The 20,283-nt window shown below is 44.5% G+C and overlaps 1 protein-coding gene across 2 annotated transcripts in view; it reads left to right on the top strand.

Annotated features, from left to right (window-relative positions):
- CTNNAL1 (catenin alpha like 1) overlaps window positions 1-20,283 on the top strand; it is a 520,895-nt gene that overhangs the window by 478,086 nt on the left and 22,526 nt on the right. For both annotated transcript variants that reach the window (XM_033930656.1, XM_033930655.1), the window contains 3 exons: window positions 10,055-10,092; window positions 16,192-16,242; window positions 16,341-16,495. In XM_033930656.1, coding sequence (XP_033786547.1) covers window positions 10,055-10,092; window positions 16,192-16,242; window positions 16,341-16,495 — 244 coding nt within the window. The remainder of the gene's footprint in view (window positions 1-10,054; window positions 10,093-16,191; window positions 16,243-16,340; window positions 16,496-20,283) is intronic.

The raw sequence follows: 20,283 nt of genomic DNA, 5'->3' as shown, positions 1-20,283 counted from the left end.
CTGTAACCGGTGTCTGTCAAAAACAACACCGGTTACAGAATCCCCCCCCCCAACAACAATCCAGGCAGGAGGGTGCCCAAGCCCTCCTGCCATGTCGAATCGCCAACCCCCCCCCCGACAACATCGGGGCAAGAGGGAGCCCAAGCCCTCTTGCCCCGCGGCAGCCGCGGCAACCCCCGACTCGAGTGGGCCAGGAGAGAGCCCAGGCTCTCCTGGCCCGTGGCGGACCCCCGACTCGAGTGGGCCAGGAGAGAGCCCAAGCTCTCCTGGCCCGCGGCGACCCCCCCCCCCCGCTGCTACTGGAATGGGCCAGGAGGGAGCCCAAGCCCCCCTGGTCCCTGCGACCCCCCCACCCCCCACTACAATACGGGCAAGAGGGATCCCAGGCCCTCCTGCCCTCGACGCAAACCCCCTCCCCCCAATGATCGCCGACCCGCGACCCCTCCCGGCCGACCCCACGACCCCCCCACCCCCACCCCCCCTTCCCCGTACCTTTTCCAAGTTGGCCGGACAGAAGGGTGCCACCCGTCCGGCAGGCAACAGACTCCAGAATGGGGCCGGATTGGCCCAGCCGTCCCAAAGCCCCGCCCACAGGTGGGGCCTAAGGCGCCTGGGCCAATCAGAATAGGCCCGGGAGCCTTAGGCCCCTCCTGTGGGCGGGGCCTTAGGCACATGGGCCGGGTTGGCCTCCCCAATTGGAACAACGTCCTGAAGATCGAATTTTGCACCACTTACAGCGCACATAAGACTAAGCCAGGTATACCTAAAAATACTAGATTACAATAATCCAGACTGGATAACACAGCTGTTTGCAAGACAACTTTAAATGTACTACCAGACAGATAAGGCCTCAAATTACTCATCATTCACAGCTTTAAAAAAAACACCTTACGAACCATTGCCTGAATATGACCACGAAAAATCAGGCCTGAATCCACTAGAACTCCTAAGTAACCTCTGCAACCACTGTCACCTTGGTACCCAGAAGTTCAAATGCAGTCAGCACATCATTCCCTAACACTTTCCCAACACATGTCTTTCTGCCATTTATGAATGAAATTGCATACAGTAATCATAAAAAATAAATAATAGTAAAAGTAAAACAAGAAGAGAACTTGCACCATTGCTGTCACAAATAGGACTAGTTTGACACTTAACAATGCATAGAAACATAGAAATCGACGGCAGATAAGGGCCACGGCCCATCCAGTCTGCCCACCCTAATGACCCTCCCCTGCCTTTACTTTGCGAATAGATCCCACGTGTCGATCCCATTTGGCTTTAAAATCAGGCACGCTGCTGGCCTCAATCACCTGAAGTGGAAGACCATTCCAGCGATCTACCACCCTTTCGGTGAAAAAGAATTTCCTGGTGTCACCGTGCAGTTTCCCGCCTCTGATTTTCCACAGGTGTCCTCTTGTTGCCGTGGGACCCTTGAAAAAGAAGATATCTTCTTCTACCTCGATGCGGCCCATGAGATACTTGAACGTCTCGATCATGTCTCCCCTCTCTCTGTGCTCCTCGAGCGAGTATAGCTGCAATTTATCTAACCGTTCTTCGTACGGGAGATCCTTCAGTCCCGAGACCATCCGGGTGGCCATTCTCTGGACCGACTCCAGCCTCAGCACATCCTTACGGTAATGCGGCCTCCAGAATTGCACACAGTATTCCAGGTGCGGTCTCACCATGGATCTATACAAAGGCATAATGACTTCAGGCTTACGGCTGACGAAACCCCTGCGTATGCAACCTATGATTTGTCTTGCCTTGGAAGAAGCTTGCTCCACTTGATTGGCAGCCTTCATGTCCTCACTGACGATCACCCCTAAGTCTCATTCTGCAACCGTTCTTGTTAGGATCTCACCATTAAGGGTATAAGTCCTGCATGGATTATGGGTACCCAGGTGCATAACTTTGCATTTTTTGGCATTGAAAGTGAGCTGCCATGTCTTAGACCAGCTCTCTAGTAAGAGTAGATCATGCATCATATTGTCGGGCATTGAATTTTTATCTATTGTGCTTTTGACCACTACATTGCTTAGTTTGGCGTCATCGGCAAATAATGTTATCTTACCTCGGAGCCCTTCTGCCAAGTCCCTTATAAAGATATTGAACAGTATCGGGCCCAAGACAGAGCCCTGGGGCACTCCACTGATCACCTCCGTCATTTCAGAGGGGGTGCCATTCACCATTACCCTTTGAACCCTACCTCCAAGCCAGTTCCCAACCCACTTCGTCAATGTGTCGCCCAATCCTATGGAACTCATCTTGCTTAGTAACCTGCAATGAGGCACGCTATCAAATGCTTTGCTAAAGTCCAGGTATACGATGTCCAGGGACTCTCCAACATCTAGATTCCCCGCCACCCAGTCAAAGAAGCTGATCAGGTTGGATTGGCAGGATCTTCCCTTAGTAAATCCATGTTGACGGGGATCCCGTAGGTTCTCTTCATTCAGGATTGTATCTAATTGGTGTTTGATAAGAGTTTCCATTAGTTTGCTCACTATTGATGTGAGACTCACTGGTCTGTAGTTTGCCGCTTCTGTCTTGGAGCCTTTCTTGTGGAGTGGAATGACGTTAGCCTTCTTCCAATCCAACGGGACGCTACCTGAACTAAGGGAGAGGTTGAAGAGCGCTGACAGCGGCTCCGCCAAGACATCACTCAACTCCCTGAGCACCCTGGGGTGCAGGTGGTCCGGTCCCATTGCCTTGTAAACCTTGAGCTTGGACAGCTCAACGTAGACACTGTTGGGCATAAATTTGAAATCACTAAATGGGTCAACTGAGTCAGCCCTTGTCTGTAACTGAGGGCCATGCCCCGGTGCTTCTTGGGTGAAGACAGAGCAGAAGTATTCATTTAACAGTTGGGCTTTTTCTGAGTCCTTTTCCACATAGTCTCCGTCTGGTTTTCTTAGACGTACTATTCCCCCTGAGATTTTACTTCTGTCACTGATATACCTGAAGAATGATTTATCTCCCTTCTGGATGTTCTTTGCTAGAGATTCCTCCATGTTGAATTTAGCCTCCCTGACTGCTGTTTTGACGGCTTTTGACTTGGTCAGGTATTCTGCTCTGGAGTCCTGTTCCCTTGATTGTTTGTAAGAGATGAATGCTTTTTTCTTTTCTTTGATGAGGTCTGAGATCTCCGCAGTGAACCACTGTGGTTTATTGTTTCTACGCCATTTACTTACTAGCTTAACATAACGGTTTGTCGCTTCCTGTATGGTGGCTTTCAAAGTCGACCACATTTCTTCCACACTATCGGTTTCTGCTTGGCTTTGTAGCATCTGGTGAACAAAGGAACCCATGTCTTGGAAGTTTGTGTCCTTGAATTTGAGGACCTTGGTCAGTGTGGCAGGTTTAGTGAAGCCTTTCCCAAGATTGAACCATATCATGTTATGGTCGCTGGAGGCCAATGTGTCTCCCACCGAGACCTCTGTGACACTTTCACCATTGGTAAGCAACAGGTCCAGTATTGCCTGATCCCTTGTTGGGTCCAACACCAATTGCCTGAGACGTGCTCCCTTCAAAGAGTTTAATAGCCTCCTGCTGCTGCCGGAAGCAGCGGTAAGTGTGCCCCAATCCACATCAGGCATGTTGAAGTCACCTAACAATACCGTGACCCCACGCAAGGTGATATTCTCTATATCTCCAATCAATTCCATATCCAGGTCATCCTGTTGTCTTGGGGGTCTGTAAATAACGCCGAGATACAGGCATTTGTCCTTCCTTCTGGCCAAATTAACCCAAAGGGATTTCCCAGTGTATTGGACATCTGTGATCCTTGTGACCTTGTGCCAGTTATCAAGAGGCCTATATCTGTCATTTGTAGCCTTATCTGCTGACAGTGCGTCTGGAGCCAGGAAAAATGCACCACCTGTCATTGATGGGTCGCAAAAGATGACCCACTGTCAGCTCTGCTTCTAACTGTTCCTCCTGTGGTGCAAAGAGGCAGTCTCCCTTTCTGTCCACTTCCTGGACCTGAATCCCATTTAGAGATGTAGTGCTGCCGCAGTCTGCAGAGAGAAGCACAGGAGATTTCATAAAACAAAGGTACCAGATTTTGGGTGGGCAGATCTGGGACATTGGTTCCACACAGTGCCAGCAGAAAGCAAACAATTCATTTATACGGGGGAAGGGAGGCATAGCCCTGAAAAGTGGTTTACGGGATTGTCCCCCATGGAAAATGTTCTGTAATTTGTTCTCAAAATGTAGTTAAACATATGTACCTCGGTGAAACTTTGGGCTCCTTTTACGAAGGTACGCTAGCGTTTTTAGCACACGCATTGGATTAGCGCGTGCTAGCCAAAAAACTACCGCCTGCTCAAGAGGAAGTGGTAGCGGCTAGCGTGCGTGGCATTTTAGCACGTGCTATTCCGCGCGTTAAGGCCCTAATGCGCCTTTGTAAAAGGAGCCCCTTGTTTTCACAAAATCTTACATCTAATATAACAGTCTGGCAGACTGGTAGGCATGTTCTACACAAAAAAGATGTAATTTTGTGCTTGAAAAAAAGCCAAAATTTAAAAAAATCCTGCCATTCTCAACATGTAAGCCATATGTAGGAGATACCTTCCAGTCAGAGACTTTGAACTGGGTCCTAAAATATTTTATATTGATGATATTATTATTATTTATGAGATAATAAAAGTTTTGATATTGGTGGGTTTCTGAGAGCCTTTGTTAATTTGCATATGCTTTCTGTAGGGGTGGGGGTTTGTTTGGCTGTGGGGATTCACATTGTATTTTTATGTTCAGAACCTTGTAATTAGCTTTATTTCATGCTATTGTGTGAATCTGTTGCTTTTCTTTTGGTGGAGGTTTATGGTAAAAACTAAATAAATAAAAATAAATAAAAGTTTCCAATGCATTAGTGTTTCTGGCTCAGTGTAAATTTTCTCATTCTCTTTTTTAGTGCTTTTTTATTTCAGACCTGGATATTTTTAATATTTTTTTTCCACTTTGTTTTACTTCTTTCAATGTTTCCCTTCCCTTTAGTCATTTTTCTATTCTTCTAGTCTGCTATCCCTTTTCTTATTGCCCTTTTTATCCCTTCCCTCTCAGCTCCATTTCTTTTCCCTTTGCCTTCTGTATTATCTCTCTGAATTTCTTCTCTCCTTACCCCACAAATTCAGGATCGTCTTTCTCATCACTGCTTATTCTGTTTCTCTGTCTTCTTCCCTCCAACATCCTTCCATCATCCAGAGTCTTTCCACTACTTTCTGAGCTTCAGCCACTATTCTAATTCTCCAGTATGCTTACAATTCCTAAAAATCTTTCCAAGTATTCTCTTCCACTCCCTCACAATCCCTGGAAATCTTTCACACATGTTCTTCCCTCTGTCTCTGGTCACAGCTCTTTCCTAAACCTATATCCTTGCTGTGCCTACTTACTCTGTTCTCATATTTCCCTCCAGTTCTTGCGTTCTGTTCCACCCCTAGAGCTCCTTTTACTAAGCTGCGTTAGGGCATTAACGCACGGAATAGCATGCGCTAAAATGCCACACGCGATAGACGCTAACACCAGCCTTGAGCTGGCGTTAGTTCTAGCCATGTAGCTCAGGTTTAGTGCACGCTAAAATGCATGCACTATAAACGCTATCGCAACTTAGTAAAAGAAGCCCCTAGTCTCTCACTCACTTCCTCACTTTTTTCTGCTTTCCACCCCCCCAAATCTCCACCCCCTTTTTCTTTACTTCCCCCACCAAGCTGATTCCCTCTTCTGCCCTACATAACAAATATAAAATAACTAGCTTTATAGCCCGTTACATTAACGGGTGCTAGAATATGTGTGTGTGTCTGTCTTTATTTTTTTCTCTCTCTCTGTCTCCTTAGCCACTTTCTGTATTTCTGTCTTTCTTTCTTTTGGCTGTCCACCACCACCCCTTGCGTGCTCCCCCTGTCCATTCTCCCTTCTTTTCACCTCCCTTGTGTCCACCACCACCCCTTCATTGCTCCCCTTATCCAGCAGCAGCCCTTCTCCCTTTGTTTTACCGCCCCCCTGTCCATCAGCACCTCTTCCTGCTCCCCCTATCCAGCAATAGGCCTCCCTTCCTTTTTCCCCCCCTGTCCATCAGCACCTCTTCCTGCTCCCTCTGTCCAGCAGTAGGCCTCCCTTCATTTCCCCCCTGTCCATCAGCACCTCTTCCTGCTCCCCCTGTCCAGCAGTAGGCCTTCCTTCATTTCCCCCCCCCTGTCCATCAGCACCTCTTCCTGTTCCCCTTGTCCACAGGAGTTAGTACAGGCCCGGTCTCTGCCGTTCTTCCCAGAGTTTGTTCTTTACTCAGATAGAGAGTCCTTGCCGCCCCCCCCCCTTCACTTCCCGCGGGTCCAATTACGAACCTGATGATTCCAGCAGCGTGTGCAGTAGAAGGGCCCGAAGCAGCGTGTGAAGACTGCTGCACACGCTGCTTGAATCGCCAGGTTTGTAGTCGGGTCCGCGGGAAGGGAAGGGGGGGGCGGCAAAGGACTCGGACTCCGCTGGTCTGTCGCGGAGGGCGGCCCAGCTCCATTTCTCGGTTCGTCCCGGAGAAAATACACTAAGGCAAGGCAAGGAGCAGGGCAGACCGAAGAACAGCACAGAACAGAACCCTAAGCGCGCATGCACACTCCTGCCTGCGGGAGACTACAGCGCACGGAAAACAGAACATGCGGCGCGAGTGCGCATGCGCGCTTAGCGTTTTATTATTACAGATACGATTCACCGTGGCCCAAATTCCATTGAACCCAGCATCCTGTTTCTGTGTCACAACTACCCAGCAAATTAGATCAGTTTCCCAGCATAAGCAAAGGCTTTTCCCAGTCTATTTGACTAATAAGTTTTTATTGACTTTTCTCCAGAAACTTGTCTAATCCTCTCTTAAACCTTATTATGTTAGTTGTATTAACCATATCTTCCGGCAACAGATTCCACAGCTTTATTATTCACTACATGATTGATAGATAAATAAATAAATAAAATCACTATCTATGGGCTTTCCTTTAACATAGTAAATGACAGCAGATAGACTTGAACAGTCGATCCCGTTTGCCCAATAGTTACCCGCATTATAAATACATGATTAAATTAAATGGTCTTTTTTCTTTGATATTTCTGGGCCGAAGACCATTTATTTATTTTAAAACTTTCTATACCGTTTTATATCAAAATGGTTACATACATAAAATGTTAAAATAAATCAGGACAAGTAGAAACAGACAGCATTAATTCTAACTGCAATCAATACTCAGAAAAATGCATCAACAAATAATTGTGTTTTTAACAGTTTTCTAAATGAACTCCTATCACTGCATTTCCGAATTTGGCCGACAAGGGCATTCCATATTTTTACCCCTGTACATGGTTTCCGCATATTTTGGGTTTGTCATTTGTTTTCAACAATGCAGAATTTTCCAAATGCAGTGATCTTATTGATTGATAACTAGACATCTTACTCTTAAAGAATTCTGGAATCATGCCATATAAAAACTGGTTACAACTGGCAACCAGTGTAGTTGTCGAAGATATGGCGTAATGTGCTCATATCTTGATGTTTCTGTTATCAATCTAACCGCGGCATTCTGTACCACCTGCAATGCCCTGCCCTTAGATTTGCACTGTCTGTGTCCTGTATATAATAATAATAATAACTTTATTCTTCTATACCGCCATAGTCAGGTGACTTCTAGGCGGTTCACATCGAAGAGGGCTGGACAATCAGCGAATTACAGGATGCAAAAAGAGAGGGTACAAACATTTTTGCATAAGAAATGGACATAAGGGAGATATGGGTCTCAAGTATACATTATGAGTCTCAGGTATGCAACCTGAGGTAGAAAGCTGGAAAGTCAGCGAAATTACCAAATGCAAACAGAGAGAGTACAACATATACAACGGAAAGTATATTGCAGTTCAGTTTAGGATGGACTGTGGAGGGCTTCAACAGGAACGCCAGTAATTTGGAACATGAGGATAGTGTTAGAAAGACTTCTATGGTTGTATCCCGCAATAATAATAAGATCGTTTGGATAGGTTGGAGTGAGCTTCGATGGTAACTCCAGTAATTGGAACCTCAGGACTATACCGGTCAGACTTTATAGTCTATAGCTCAGAAATATCAAAGACAAAAGACAATTTAATGAATTTATAATGTGTATAACTATTAGGTAGACTGGATGAACCATTCAGGTCTTTATCTGCTGCTATTTACTATGTCACTATGTGAAAAGAAAGCCCAAAGATAGTGTCTGTATGTGACATAATTTCAGTTTGTTGGTAAATGGTTTCATAGAATGTCCTCTTGTTATAGTGTTGTTTTAAAGATTAAATCATTGTTCTCTGTTTAACCATTCCACGCCAGTCATGATTTTATAAACTTCTATCATATCCCCTTTGTTGTCTAGCCTGTTTATCTTTGCACATTAGGGAAGTGTTCCACCCCTTTATCATTTTTTTTGTCCTTCTCTGAGCTAGCCTCTCTGCCTTTTCCAAGAAATTCCAGACATGTGCATTGCTCTTACTGATCCCTAGTGATCCGTGGCCAGATGTCTCCATCTGTCCTGGTTGCTGTTCCTCTGCCCATCAGTGGTGCTTTCCTATGTGGCAGGAGGAAGAGGGTGAGCAGCCAAGAGAGAGAGAGACATGCCTGGCCAGAATTATATTGGGGGTGGGAGAGGACAGCTCATTGATATCCAGCAGTGACAGTGGACCCTAAGACCTCCCAAGCTTCCTCCATGCACAGCCGAGATGGCTCAGGGTATGGGCTCCAAGTGCCCAATGGACACAGATTTCTCTGCAGACGCTGGGGTTGAAGTTGTGATGATTGACTTGAACTTCATACAGGTTTTAGATTATCTGATACCACTTATCCAATATACATTTGCTTCCTGTAATCCTGACAGTCTTGAAAGAAAATGAAAGGTTGGTTTTGAGATCTCCTGATGAAATTACAGCAGTTAATACAATAGAATCTCAGTTATCCGACACCCATTGGCATTGGTGGATGCAGGATAATTGGTTTTCTGGTTGCCTGAGAGTTACTGTATTGTATAGTACTGTACAAGAAGTGTCTACCAGATCTCAATTCCCTCTCTACCACCCCGAACCATAAGCACAGCAGCGGTCCTGAGCCGCAAACCCCCCTTCCTCAAGCCCCAAAGCAGCAGAGGCAGGCAGTGGTCCTGAGCCATGAACCCCCCTCACTCCCTCACTCCCTTACACAAAGCGGCAGCCAGTCAGCAGGAGGCAGGAGCGCTCAAAACTTTCTGCTCACAGCCCTACTAGGGTGGGCCATGAGCAGCCTATTTTGAGCTCTGCCTATTGCTGACCGGCTGCTGCTTCAGGTAAAGAAGGGAGGGAGCAGGGGGTTCACGGCTCAGGACTGCCACTACTTCTACTACTTTGGAACTTGAGGGAGGAAGGGGGGGGGGGTTTGTTGCTCAGGACCGCTGCCACTGGTGCTTCGGGGGGGACTTTTTTTTCAGCAGTGATTTTTTTTGCCATTTTCATCGGTGATTTTTATGCCGGTTAGTTGAGAGTGCCAGTTAACTGAGATTCTACTGTATACTTCAGTGTGGGGTTACCAACAAAACACATGATCAGGGAATGAATTAAGCCATTTCTTTAGTTTATCTTGCCTTTCTTGAAGAAACTGGAGCTAACAGTAATGCACTCCTCCTCCTGTCCCTTAGGGCGTGGAGTCTGTTTACATCCCTAGTTTAAATGCTTGTAACATTCATTTTGTGTGAGATAGGTGGTGAATTTGGTGTCCTTAAATACCTTAGGGCCCCTTTTACTAAGGTGTGCTAGCGTTTTTAGCGCACGCTGCCCCCAGCCAACTGAACGGTGGCGTTAGCGTCTAGCGCGTGCTAAAACCGCTAGTGCAGCTTAGTAAAAGGAGCCCTTAATGTTGTCACTAGTCTAAGACCTCCCTTCCCCCCCCCATATTCTGTGTCTTAATGAAAGGATTTTTTTGTCTTTGTTAAGTTAGCGGAGGATAGTAATTAGGAATGCTAATTTGCTAAGTTCATTGCTTATTTGTCATTCTGAATCAAATGTTTGTGTTATGTGTCATTCCCAGGAGAGAAGCGAGCCTACCTTTCTCTACCCAGGCCAGGGGTAAGTTGAGTGCATTTTGCTTTACATTAGGTTAAGGCACACATGTCAAACACAAAGCCCGGGAGGCCAAATCCGGCCCGCCTAGCCACTTTATGCGGCCCGCAGTGACTGTGTCACATCTGTGCGCCTGACCATGCAGCCCCAGTCCCAGTGGTGCTCCAAGCTCCTCACCATGCTGCCTCGGTGCCCATTTGCAGGCAGAAGGACCCCGTCTCAGTTAAAAGCTGCTTGAGCAGGGCGTGCCATACAAGTGCCTGAGGGTGAGGAAGGATCTATACTTCTATTAAGACTAAGTATCTTAATAAAAAATTTGGCCTGTGACATAGCCTGTGTTCGACCCCTTATGTGATTGAGTTTGACACCCCTGGGTTAAGGTTTCTGAGTGGCCAGCTTAGACAGTGCATTGGACATGTATTGTAACAAGCGAACTACCGAAATGCATAAATCATCTTCTTGTAGTTTCCTTTGCCACTAGCATTGATGTTCTCCAAGTGCTTGTTGCTGCTGACAAAGTAAAATATTTGTGTATCCTGACAGATTGTAATAGTTTACTGCACTAGATGTCCAGTAGAGAGCATACATACATGTTAAAATATCTTGTGCAATAGTAAAGTGTCCTAATGTTGCTGTTAATCCTCAACAGAAGCAAGGAAAATCACATATTCTTTTACGATTACTGTATGATCAGAAACACATTGGTCTAAAATATGGTGTGTGAATATGTGAGTTGTTGTTAATAGAAGCATAGGGCATATGACCTTAATCTGCCTTCGTATTTCTATCTAGTCTGCCTAACCATGCGATCTACTATCCTCTTCTCTTCCTTAGAGATCCAAAATATTTGTCCCAAACTTTCTTAAATTCAGATACCCTTTTTTTGTCTCCACCACCTCCACCAGGAGGCCATTCCAATCAGAAGCAGAGCCTATCTTGATGGGTGAAGAAGATGAAAAAGTTTGGTAATGCTTCCTCTGCTCTGTGAAAAAGCATTTTCTGAGGTTACTTCTCAATCTATCCCCTTTTACCTTCATCCTATGCCCCCTCATTCCAGAGTTTCCTTTCAACTGAAAGAGACTCACCTCGTGCGCACTTATTCCACATATTTAAATGTCTCTATCATATCTCCCTTCTCCCGTCTTTCCTTCACATAAGGGAGCATTGAATTTTTGCTTTTCTGTAGATTGGTCAAATAATGAAAAGGTGGAACGTTCACCCTTACAGTGTGGCAATGGCAGGTTTCCTTTTCACGCTGGCAGACCGAGTGTCATTAGTGACACATCCATCCCCACTGAGACTTTTTCAGTAGGGATGACAGATGATTAGTGTATAGAGCGGGAGGTTTGTCTGTGTGTAATGGAAGGGAATACATGTGGTGTGTGGGTGTGCACTGAGGGGGGATGTATGTGTGCATTGGTTTATAAAGTGCTTATGGGTTACAGTGGGTGTATTTTGCAGGGGGGGAATTTCATGGAGATTAAATGTCTAAGATGTGAAGTTGTATGTCAAGAGTGGTGTAGGTGTGTATGTGCTTATTGGCAATGTGCGTGTTGAGCAGTTTCTTTCACTGGTGAAAACAAATGACTTTTGTTGACTTGTGAAAACACGTCTTTAAACTAGGAAAGCACCAATACCTGAGATACATTTTCACAAAATAGGAATAAAGTTAATCATCTAGACACACGGAAAATATGGAGGAAAAACTTAGGGCCTCTTTTACAAAGTCACAGTAGCAAGTGCCGGCACTGTAAATCCAACGCAGCTCATGGGAACTGAATGGGCTGTGTCATATTTGCTGCGCAGGAATCGCTACTGCGGCTTTGTAAAAGGGGACCTTAATTTTTATAAAGTATAAGATAAGCTTCTATTAATTAAATTTGCAACTCTATGCAAATGTGTCACAGAATTGCTACAGAATTTCAGAAACTGTTGAAACAGGTTGTAATTCTTGCCACAGAATTTACTATTGATGCACTTACAGGAAACTGGAAGCTATTTCATACTACATGTACTGTCACTGAAAATACTCAAAAGTTGCACATATTAAAATTAATTTGAAACTATATATATGTATATCCCCTCAATATTCAGCAGGCACTGGTCAGCATTTTTTTTTAAATGCATACATATTTTGGGCATCGATAGATACAATACTTTGTCGCTACACCAGTTAAAACTGGTTTAGTGACAATCGTTAAATGCACAGTGAGTTTTGTGCAAATGGGCTTTAGTCTCTTCTTTCCTCTGTTTGGTTGTAACATCCATGGTGTTTATCTCACTGCTTTTGGATTCCAGCATCATTTTTATCTCACATCATCTTGTTTGGAAGGGAATTCTAGGCATCTATCGCTCTTTTTTTGCTGAAAAATATTTCCTAAGGTTGCTTTTGATTCTACCTCCTTGTAGCCTTATTTCATGCCTTCTAATTCTAGAGCTCCTCTTCATTTGAAAAAGAGATGCTTCTTCTGTGTTATAAACTTTTAAATACTTGAAAGGTATCGTATTTGATCTGTCCCTTCTCTCCTCCATAGTATACATCCATTTTGGACTTCTTTACTGACTTTAGTCTCTTTGTCCAAGATAATGGCCTCCAAAATGGAACACTATGTTCCCAATGAAGCCTTTTATCTTTTCCTTCCTGCTAGTTATGCCAGTCTTGAAATCCTTCTGGCTTTAACTACTACCTTGTCCTGTTGTTTCACCAGTTTTGAAATCATGAGACGTTGACACTAGAGAGTTGCGCGGGGACAGAAATCCCACCCGTCCCCGCGAGGAATCCCCTCCGTCCCCACCCGTCCCCGCGAGGAATCCCCTCCGTCCCCGCCCGTCCCTATAAACTTCAGAAATAGTTATTTCATTTAATTGTGCTACTGAATTAAAGGCTCTGGTAGAAACCCATTTACAAATAAGCAAAAAGACTTTATTAATTTGAAAATATTAATTGGGAAGAATACATACTTTGTAAACGGGTTTCTACCAGAGCCTCTAATGTTTATAAATTTTTATCAACACAACTAATATACTACTTTATCCTGAAGCAAAAAAAAAAAAAAGAAATAGAATTCTTTTCCTACCTTTGTTGCCTGGTTTCTGCTTTCCTCATGTTCTCATTCAATTCCTTCCATCCACTGTCTCTCTTCCTTCTGCATCTTCCATTTGCTCTGTTACTGTGCCTCTCCCTTTCTTCCCCCTTCCAAATTGGTCTGGCACCCATCTTCTTCTCTCCGCTCCCCCCATAGTCTGGCATCTGTCTTCTTCCCTGCCAGCGTCTTCTCCCTACTCTCTCTTCCTCATTTCCTTTCAATGTCCTTCTCCCCCCATCTTCCCCATGTCCTTTCAGCGTCCTTCTCCCTCTCTGTCTTCCCCCTGGCTTTTCAGCGTCCTTCTCCACCCCTTTGTCTTCCCCATGTGCTTTCAGCATCCTTCTCCCCCCTCTGTCTTCCACAAGTGCTTTCAGAGTCCTTCTCCCCCCCCCCGCCCTTCCCATGGCCTTTCAGCGTCCTTCTCTACCCCTTTGTATTCCCCCATGTGCTTTCAGCGTCCTTCTCCCTCCTCTGTTTTCAAGTGCTTTCAGAGTCCTTCCCCCCCCTCCTGTCTTCACCATGGCCTTTCAGCGTCCTTCTCCCCCCCCCTCCTTCTCTACCGCCCCGGGTGCAGCACAGCACCACGAATCTGAATTACCTTCTTACAGCTGCTGTAAGAAGGTAATTTAGATTCGCGGCGACAGGGCAGGGAGGATTGTCGGACCCGGGCTGTTATCGGTCGGTCGGGGAAGTGCCACAAAAGTAAGGGGACCTAGCCGGCTGTGCTGCAACCGGGGCGGGGCGGGGCGGACCGCCCCCCTCCCTTGGTAGCCACTCGAACCGCGAGGCTACTCTCCTTCTCCTTACCTGCCCTGCCTGCAGCACAGAGCCGAACAGAAGTCTTCCCGACGTCAGCGCTGATGTCGGAGGGAGGGAGGGCTTTGTTTAAGCCCTCCCTCCCCTCCGACGTCAGCGCTGACGTCGGGAAGACTTCCGTTCGGCTCTGTGCTGCAAGCAGAGAAGGTAGGGAGAAGAAGAGCCGCGCGACTGAGTACATCCAGCCCCGCAGGAGCCCCGCGACCCTCGGAGGCGTCCCCATGGGATCCCCGTGACCCTAGGGGGCATCCCCACGGGTTCCCGTGACCCTAGGGGCGTCCCCACGGGATCCCCGTGACACGAAGGGGGAACCCGCGGGATGCCCGCGGGTCCCGCGGGATTCCCGTCGTCTCCGTTCCCGTGCAGCTCTCTAGTTGACACCCCCAAGATTTCTCATCTGGTCCGTTATCAGCCTCTTGCCTCCTAACACATACATTCTCTTGGGTTTCTTCACCCAAAATGTATCACTTGGCATTTGCTCACTTTACAGTTTGACTTTTGGTGGAAGATTTTGTAGGCCAGTAAGAAGTCCTTCAAGACTTATTTGACCATTCTTTTTGTCTGTCCCTTCATGATATAGGTAAGAATAGATCAAAGCACTCCATTGAATTAAAATGCATCTATAAAATGCATTATAATTTCTACCATCCTATTTGCTTTTTTGGCTGCTGCTGCTTACTGATCAGAAAACGTTGGCGTATTGTCCATGATGACACTCAGATCTTTTTCTTAAGTTCTACCTTTTAGAAGTCAATATGGGGACAGATTAATATTATACTGGAATCAACAATTCCATTGACATATGAGGTAGTCGTATGTGGAACATTACTGCATATTAAGCCCCCCCATGGACCGCTATAAATGCTGGCTTTTCCTAATTATGATAGGGATAGCCATGCAAATGGTAACTCACAATTGGAAAAATTATGAAAGCCTTAATTTTCCCTTTTGGTGGGCGAGTTTATGCTCAAGGTATAGGTATGAGAAAATGAATGCTGATATGTTGGGGCATAGCAATTTATTTAAACTGGTTTGGGGCCCTTTTATAGTTGTCTTTAATTTTTGTTTATTTCCATGCACATCCAGGACAGGGTGGGAGGGAGGGGGGGTATCTTTTTTGTTTATTCCTTGATTGAATGTATTGGAAGGGAGGGGGAGGTATTTTTTCTGCATTGTTATTGATTGAATATAAGTGCTTATTTTGATTATTAATGTTTGTATAATTTCCTGCACTTTGTATCAGTCTTGAAAACTTAATAAAGATTAAAAAAAAGAATTAAAATGTAGCATAACTCACCTAGGTGTGCATTGTAATGGAATTCTCAGTTGCTGAAAGGATTTGGTCAACAGTTCACAGTGGTAATCTCATAAAACCATCTATTTCACTAATTGACCTATTATTTGTATGATTTGTTCTTTTTTTTCCCTAAAATATAAGCTCCTAGATCAAATGAGATAAAAGCCTTTCAGAAACTTATCTGACGTATAGGATAAGTCATATCCTGTGGAAATTAAAAACCTCTACACAGGCCATGAATTCCATCCATGTCCTGTCCCCTCTGTGATTATTGCTTAGATACAGTTCTAAATTTCTCTGCTGAAACGTTTTATAAAGGTGATTGACCACTGCTTTTGAAAAGACACAGGATGCATGTAATTAAAAATGGCAAAATGTTGTAAAACTGTCTGGAACCAATTATTTTTCTCTGCATTATAGAAATACTGAAATGCAGAATATGATGGCTAAGGACAAGTGCAGAGGGCAACTTGTCTGCACAATTTAATGTTTGATCCTGTAGTTCTTCCTGAGTATGAGTCATAGCCAGTGTGGAATGAATGAGTTGATGTTACATTATGAATGCTGAATTAGTAAAGGAAGAGTTTTAACATATCATAGTTCTTGGTCATCTTATGCAACCGCAATAAAGGATCTAAATGTTCTGCAAATGAAAGTATTTCCATTTTTCAGTCATTAATCAACACAGTGTTTTGTATATAGATAGCTGTGGTGGAGTGAACAGACTTGTAAAATGGATGAGGAGGTTTCTGTGGTTTCATTGTGACTGCAAATTTGTTTTAAACATGTAAACATTCTGATCCAAATTTTGTGTTTATGTTCAGCCTGTTCTTGTTGTCTTAATCAAACTAGATGATTCTTTGTTATGAATTTTTTTTTTTAATTAATGTGTATGTTTTATGACAGAAGCACAGTGTGAATCTGAAAATGCTGAAGCCGGTGAAACTGGATGGGGAGGTGAGCTTTCTATTGGGTTTCAGATTTTCTAGTTTCATTTGCCACTGAATCGTTTTAAAAATGGCCCATCCTGATCTGCTGTGGCCGATTGCTTACAGGAACAAGGAAAAATTGCAAAATTGGGATTAGAACTTCGTTTGCTCACATCTGACGTTGATTCTGAGACTGAAAAATGGGAAGACCAAGAAAGTGAGATTGCTCGGCACGGACAGAGCTTGTCCAGCATGGCTTATTCCATGTATCTATTTACCAGGTATTGACAACACTATACCACTACCAACATTTTAATTGGGAGGCATTTGGACAATTTCAAATAGAAAGAAAAAAAGAATCTCTCAAATTGCAGTAGAAAGATAGTTATAATTGCCTGTTAACATACAATCAGTTTCTCCTCCTCTACCCAGGCCAAGCATTTCAAAATATTCTAAAATCTTGTCACAACTTCATCTCTTCATATCTCCTTCCTGAGTAGAACAAAATGTATATGATGAAATGTACAAGATTAACTATGTCCATGTTTACATCTTCAACTTCTGTACTGTACAAGTTGGTCCCTCTTAGCAGCCTGTATTTGTCTAAAACAGTGGTCTTCATTGCAGGGCTCATGAGCCAATGGTGGCCTGCAGAGACTTTTTGGGCAGCCCATGCTGCAGCCTGGGTTTCCATATCCCCCCCTCCCTGGGATCTAATGCTTCTCTTTCCCAGCAGCTGCTGTTTCACTTTTCGAACCACCAGCAGCAAGAGTTAGCTAAACACACTGCCTTCAGTGGCCTAGAAACTTTCCCTCTGCTACTGCTTCTTGTCCATAATTAAACAGGAAACAGTAGCAGAGGGAAAGCTTCCAGGCTGCCAAAAGCAGCGTGTTTTTCATTCATGCTGCAAGTGGCCCGAAGAGTGCAAGAGCAGCTGCCAGGAAGGAGAAGAGTGAGGAACTACCAGATCCCGTGGAAGGGGGAGGATCGCACACTGGGTGGGGGGGGGAGGGTTACTACAGAGAGGCTGGACTGTGGGAATGGGAAGGAAATAAAGAAAGAGATGCCAGATCTCCAGGGGGGAAAGGGAAGGAGAACACAGAGATGCCAGACCATGGTAGGGAAGAGGAGGAGGGGGAAGGGAAGGGAAGGACAGAAGAGGAGATACCAGTCCACAAGAAGGGAGAAAGGGAAGGAGAGAAATGTGTCGGACTACTGGAGGGGGACAGGAAGGAGGAGAGAGAGAGAGATTCCAGATTAAGGTAGGGAGGAAGAAGGAAGGGAAGGAGAGAAGAAATACCAGACCACAAAAAGGGGGAAAGGGATGTCAGACTACCAGAAGGGGAAAAGGGAAAGGGATGTCAGACTACTGGAGGGGAGAAAGGGAAGGGGATGTTGGACTACTGGAAGGGGGAAGAGAGGGAGAGAGATGTCAGACTACTGGAGGGGGAAATAGGGCAAGAGATGTTGGACTCCTGAGGAAGAGAGAGAAAGAGAGAAAACAGAACATGGAGGGGAGGAGGAGAAAAGGGAAAGTGAGGAGAGAGATACCAGACCACAGGAGGATGGAGGAAAGGAGAGAGAGGAGCCAGACTACAAAGGGAAAGGGGAGGGGAGAGATATGCCAGACTGAGAAAGAGAGGAGAAATATGTCAGACCATGAGGGGGAGGAGATGATAGAGAGGAAGGGGAAAGAGAGGGAGGAGAAGATGTACAGGGATGGGAGGGGTGAGAAAGGGAAGAAAGATGGAAAAATGCTGTTTAAGAAGAGATGGGAATAGGGGAGGAGAAAGAGGGAGAAGATGGTGCACATAGATGGAGGGGAAGGGCAGAGAAAGGGAATAGATGGTGCATGTGGATAGATGCGAAGGGAAGGCTTGGGAAAAGTAGATAGATTTGAGAAGGAAGCAGAAAAATTGAAGAAAGTTTTATTAAAAGTTAATGCCAAAGATGGATACAGGACAGAAAGTGAAGAAGGAGAGAAAAACAACAAATGGATAAGAAGGTCCTGGAAAAAGAGATAAGAGCACAGACAGAAGGAAGTGTAACTAGAGATTGGGAAAGGATGATTAGAAAAATAAAATCAGATAACAAAGGTAGGAAAAATGATTTTATTTTCAGTTTAGTGATTGAAATGTGTTAGTTTTGAAAATTTATATCTTACATTTTTTTCTATTTCTCTGGTGTTGTACTGCATGCAGAGTCTGGCATCTTAGAGGGACATAATCAAAAGAAACGTCTAAGTCCTTTTTGGGCCTAAGTCACTATTCGCCCAAAGTCGGCAGTGTGTAAAGTCCATTCTTGAAAAATACGTCCAAAATATTTTGGTTTTTCCGAGAGTCGTCTAACTGTACGTCCAGCTGTTTGATCGCCCAGACTGCTAAGTCGTCTATCTTTATACTCCATTCTTGTCCAAAAATTTGTCCAAGTCAAAAACACCTAGAAAAGGTCCTTTTGGACATGGGAGGGGCCAACAAAGTAATGGACTTGACACCTAGATATGGCAACAGAATAGTGGGCCACCTTACAGAGCACTGCTGCAAACTTCACAAAAAGGGTGCCACATAAACATCTCACCATAACTCTCTTATAGGTCATGGAGAGCCCCCCAAAACACCCCCAAAACTTATTATATCTACCTGTCTACCAACCCAATAGTTCTCACGGCTGCAGGTGGCACCTATATGGCAGTACAGTAGGGTTTAGGGGTGGGGTGGGGGTGCAGATGTTCTACCATAAATGAAGAGGTTAGAGTGGCTTATGGGCCTAGGTCCTCCTCTCTATGGTTCACTAGCCCCCCCACACACACACGCACACTACTTAAGCCACCTCTGTGCTGCTCTACTAGGCTTTGCTATGCCAGGTGCTGATGTTCTGGAGGCAGGTATGTATGTTTTTATTCCGGTTTTTATGGTGCTGTGGAGGGGTCCGTGATTACTGGGGCAGTGTGTGGGGGTCTGTATTTTGTGTCTGCAGTGCTTATCTGGTCACTTTAGATACCTTTTTGGCACTTAGACCTGGTTTTACATGGCCTAAGTCACAACGTACAAATTCCGTCCAGGCAGCCTCATTAAACTTCGGTTATACTTGCAGTATGACTATGTTTAGATCAACACACTAAATTGAAATTCCCTAGTGGGAAAACTTCACAAAATACTATAAATCAGACAATTCCCACTTATAAACGAGTGCAAAATCTAATCTATATATAGGAGGCGGCCTCAGTAATGGAGCCTACGCGTAGTCGTATTCAATGACTGGGGTATTCAGCGTAGTTGTATTAGCTCCTTTTTCTCCAATCATTGGCCATACTCCAGTATCTTTTATTTATTTTAAACCATTAAATTCAACCCGTTTTGTTTATAAAAGGCTTCTATTAACTTATTCTAATTTTTCATTTTTTAAACATTTTATTAAAAATTCAATTTTCTATTATCTTGCAACGTTTATTTTTTCTCTACACTCTTTCATATTCCATGAGACTACATTCTTTAATTTATCTCACTTTACAGTTGCTGTCAGCAAAAAATATTCAATGCTGTTAGAAGGTTACTTATCTTTAGTCAGCGCTTGTATTTCAAAAAAAGCCAACGTGGCCAGCGTTTCGTGGGCTACAATTCAGACCCACTGCATCAGGGCCAAGTGGTATGAGAATCAAGCCGCTGTGAACAAAACATAAAGTCAATAAGCAATGATAGTATTCCTGTGACTTATCCGTTATATATTCTCTTATTTACTGTTCTGTGTGCATTTGACAGCAGTCTCAGAGTAATAACAAAATGGCGACAGCCTCTATTTAAAAAGCTTAGCGGCGTACTGACGTCAGTCAGAGTGCCAAATTTCATTGGAGCATACCTAGTTAGTCTATTCTACATTCTGAAAGAATGGAAACATTCTAAAGCCCGGAACTCTAATCCAGATTCGTTTAGTAAAAGTGTTGCCACTCTATCTGTTTGTTCAGACCATTGGGGTACAATGTATTCAGCCGACTAATCCAGCGCTGTTCACGCCGGAAATTACCACCCCTATTGTCAGGTTTAACAACTTCTATAATGACAGCTCTTAATGT

Source organism: Geotrypetes seraphini, chromosome 2 (genome assembly GCF_902459505.1).
Source record: "Geotrypetes seraphini chromosome 2, aGeoSer1.1, whole genome shotgun sequence".
In the NCBI taxonomy this organism is placed as follows: Eukaryota; Metazoa; Chordata; class Amphibia; order Gymnophiona; family Dermophiidae; genus Geotrypetes; species Geotrypetes seraphini.
This window is presented reverse-complemented; position numbering and strand designations above follow the sequence as displayed.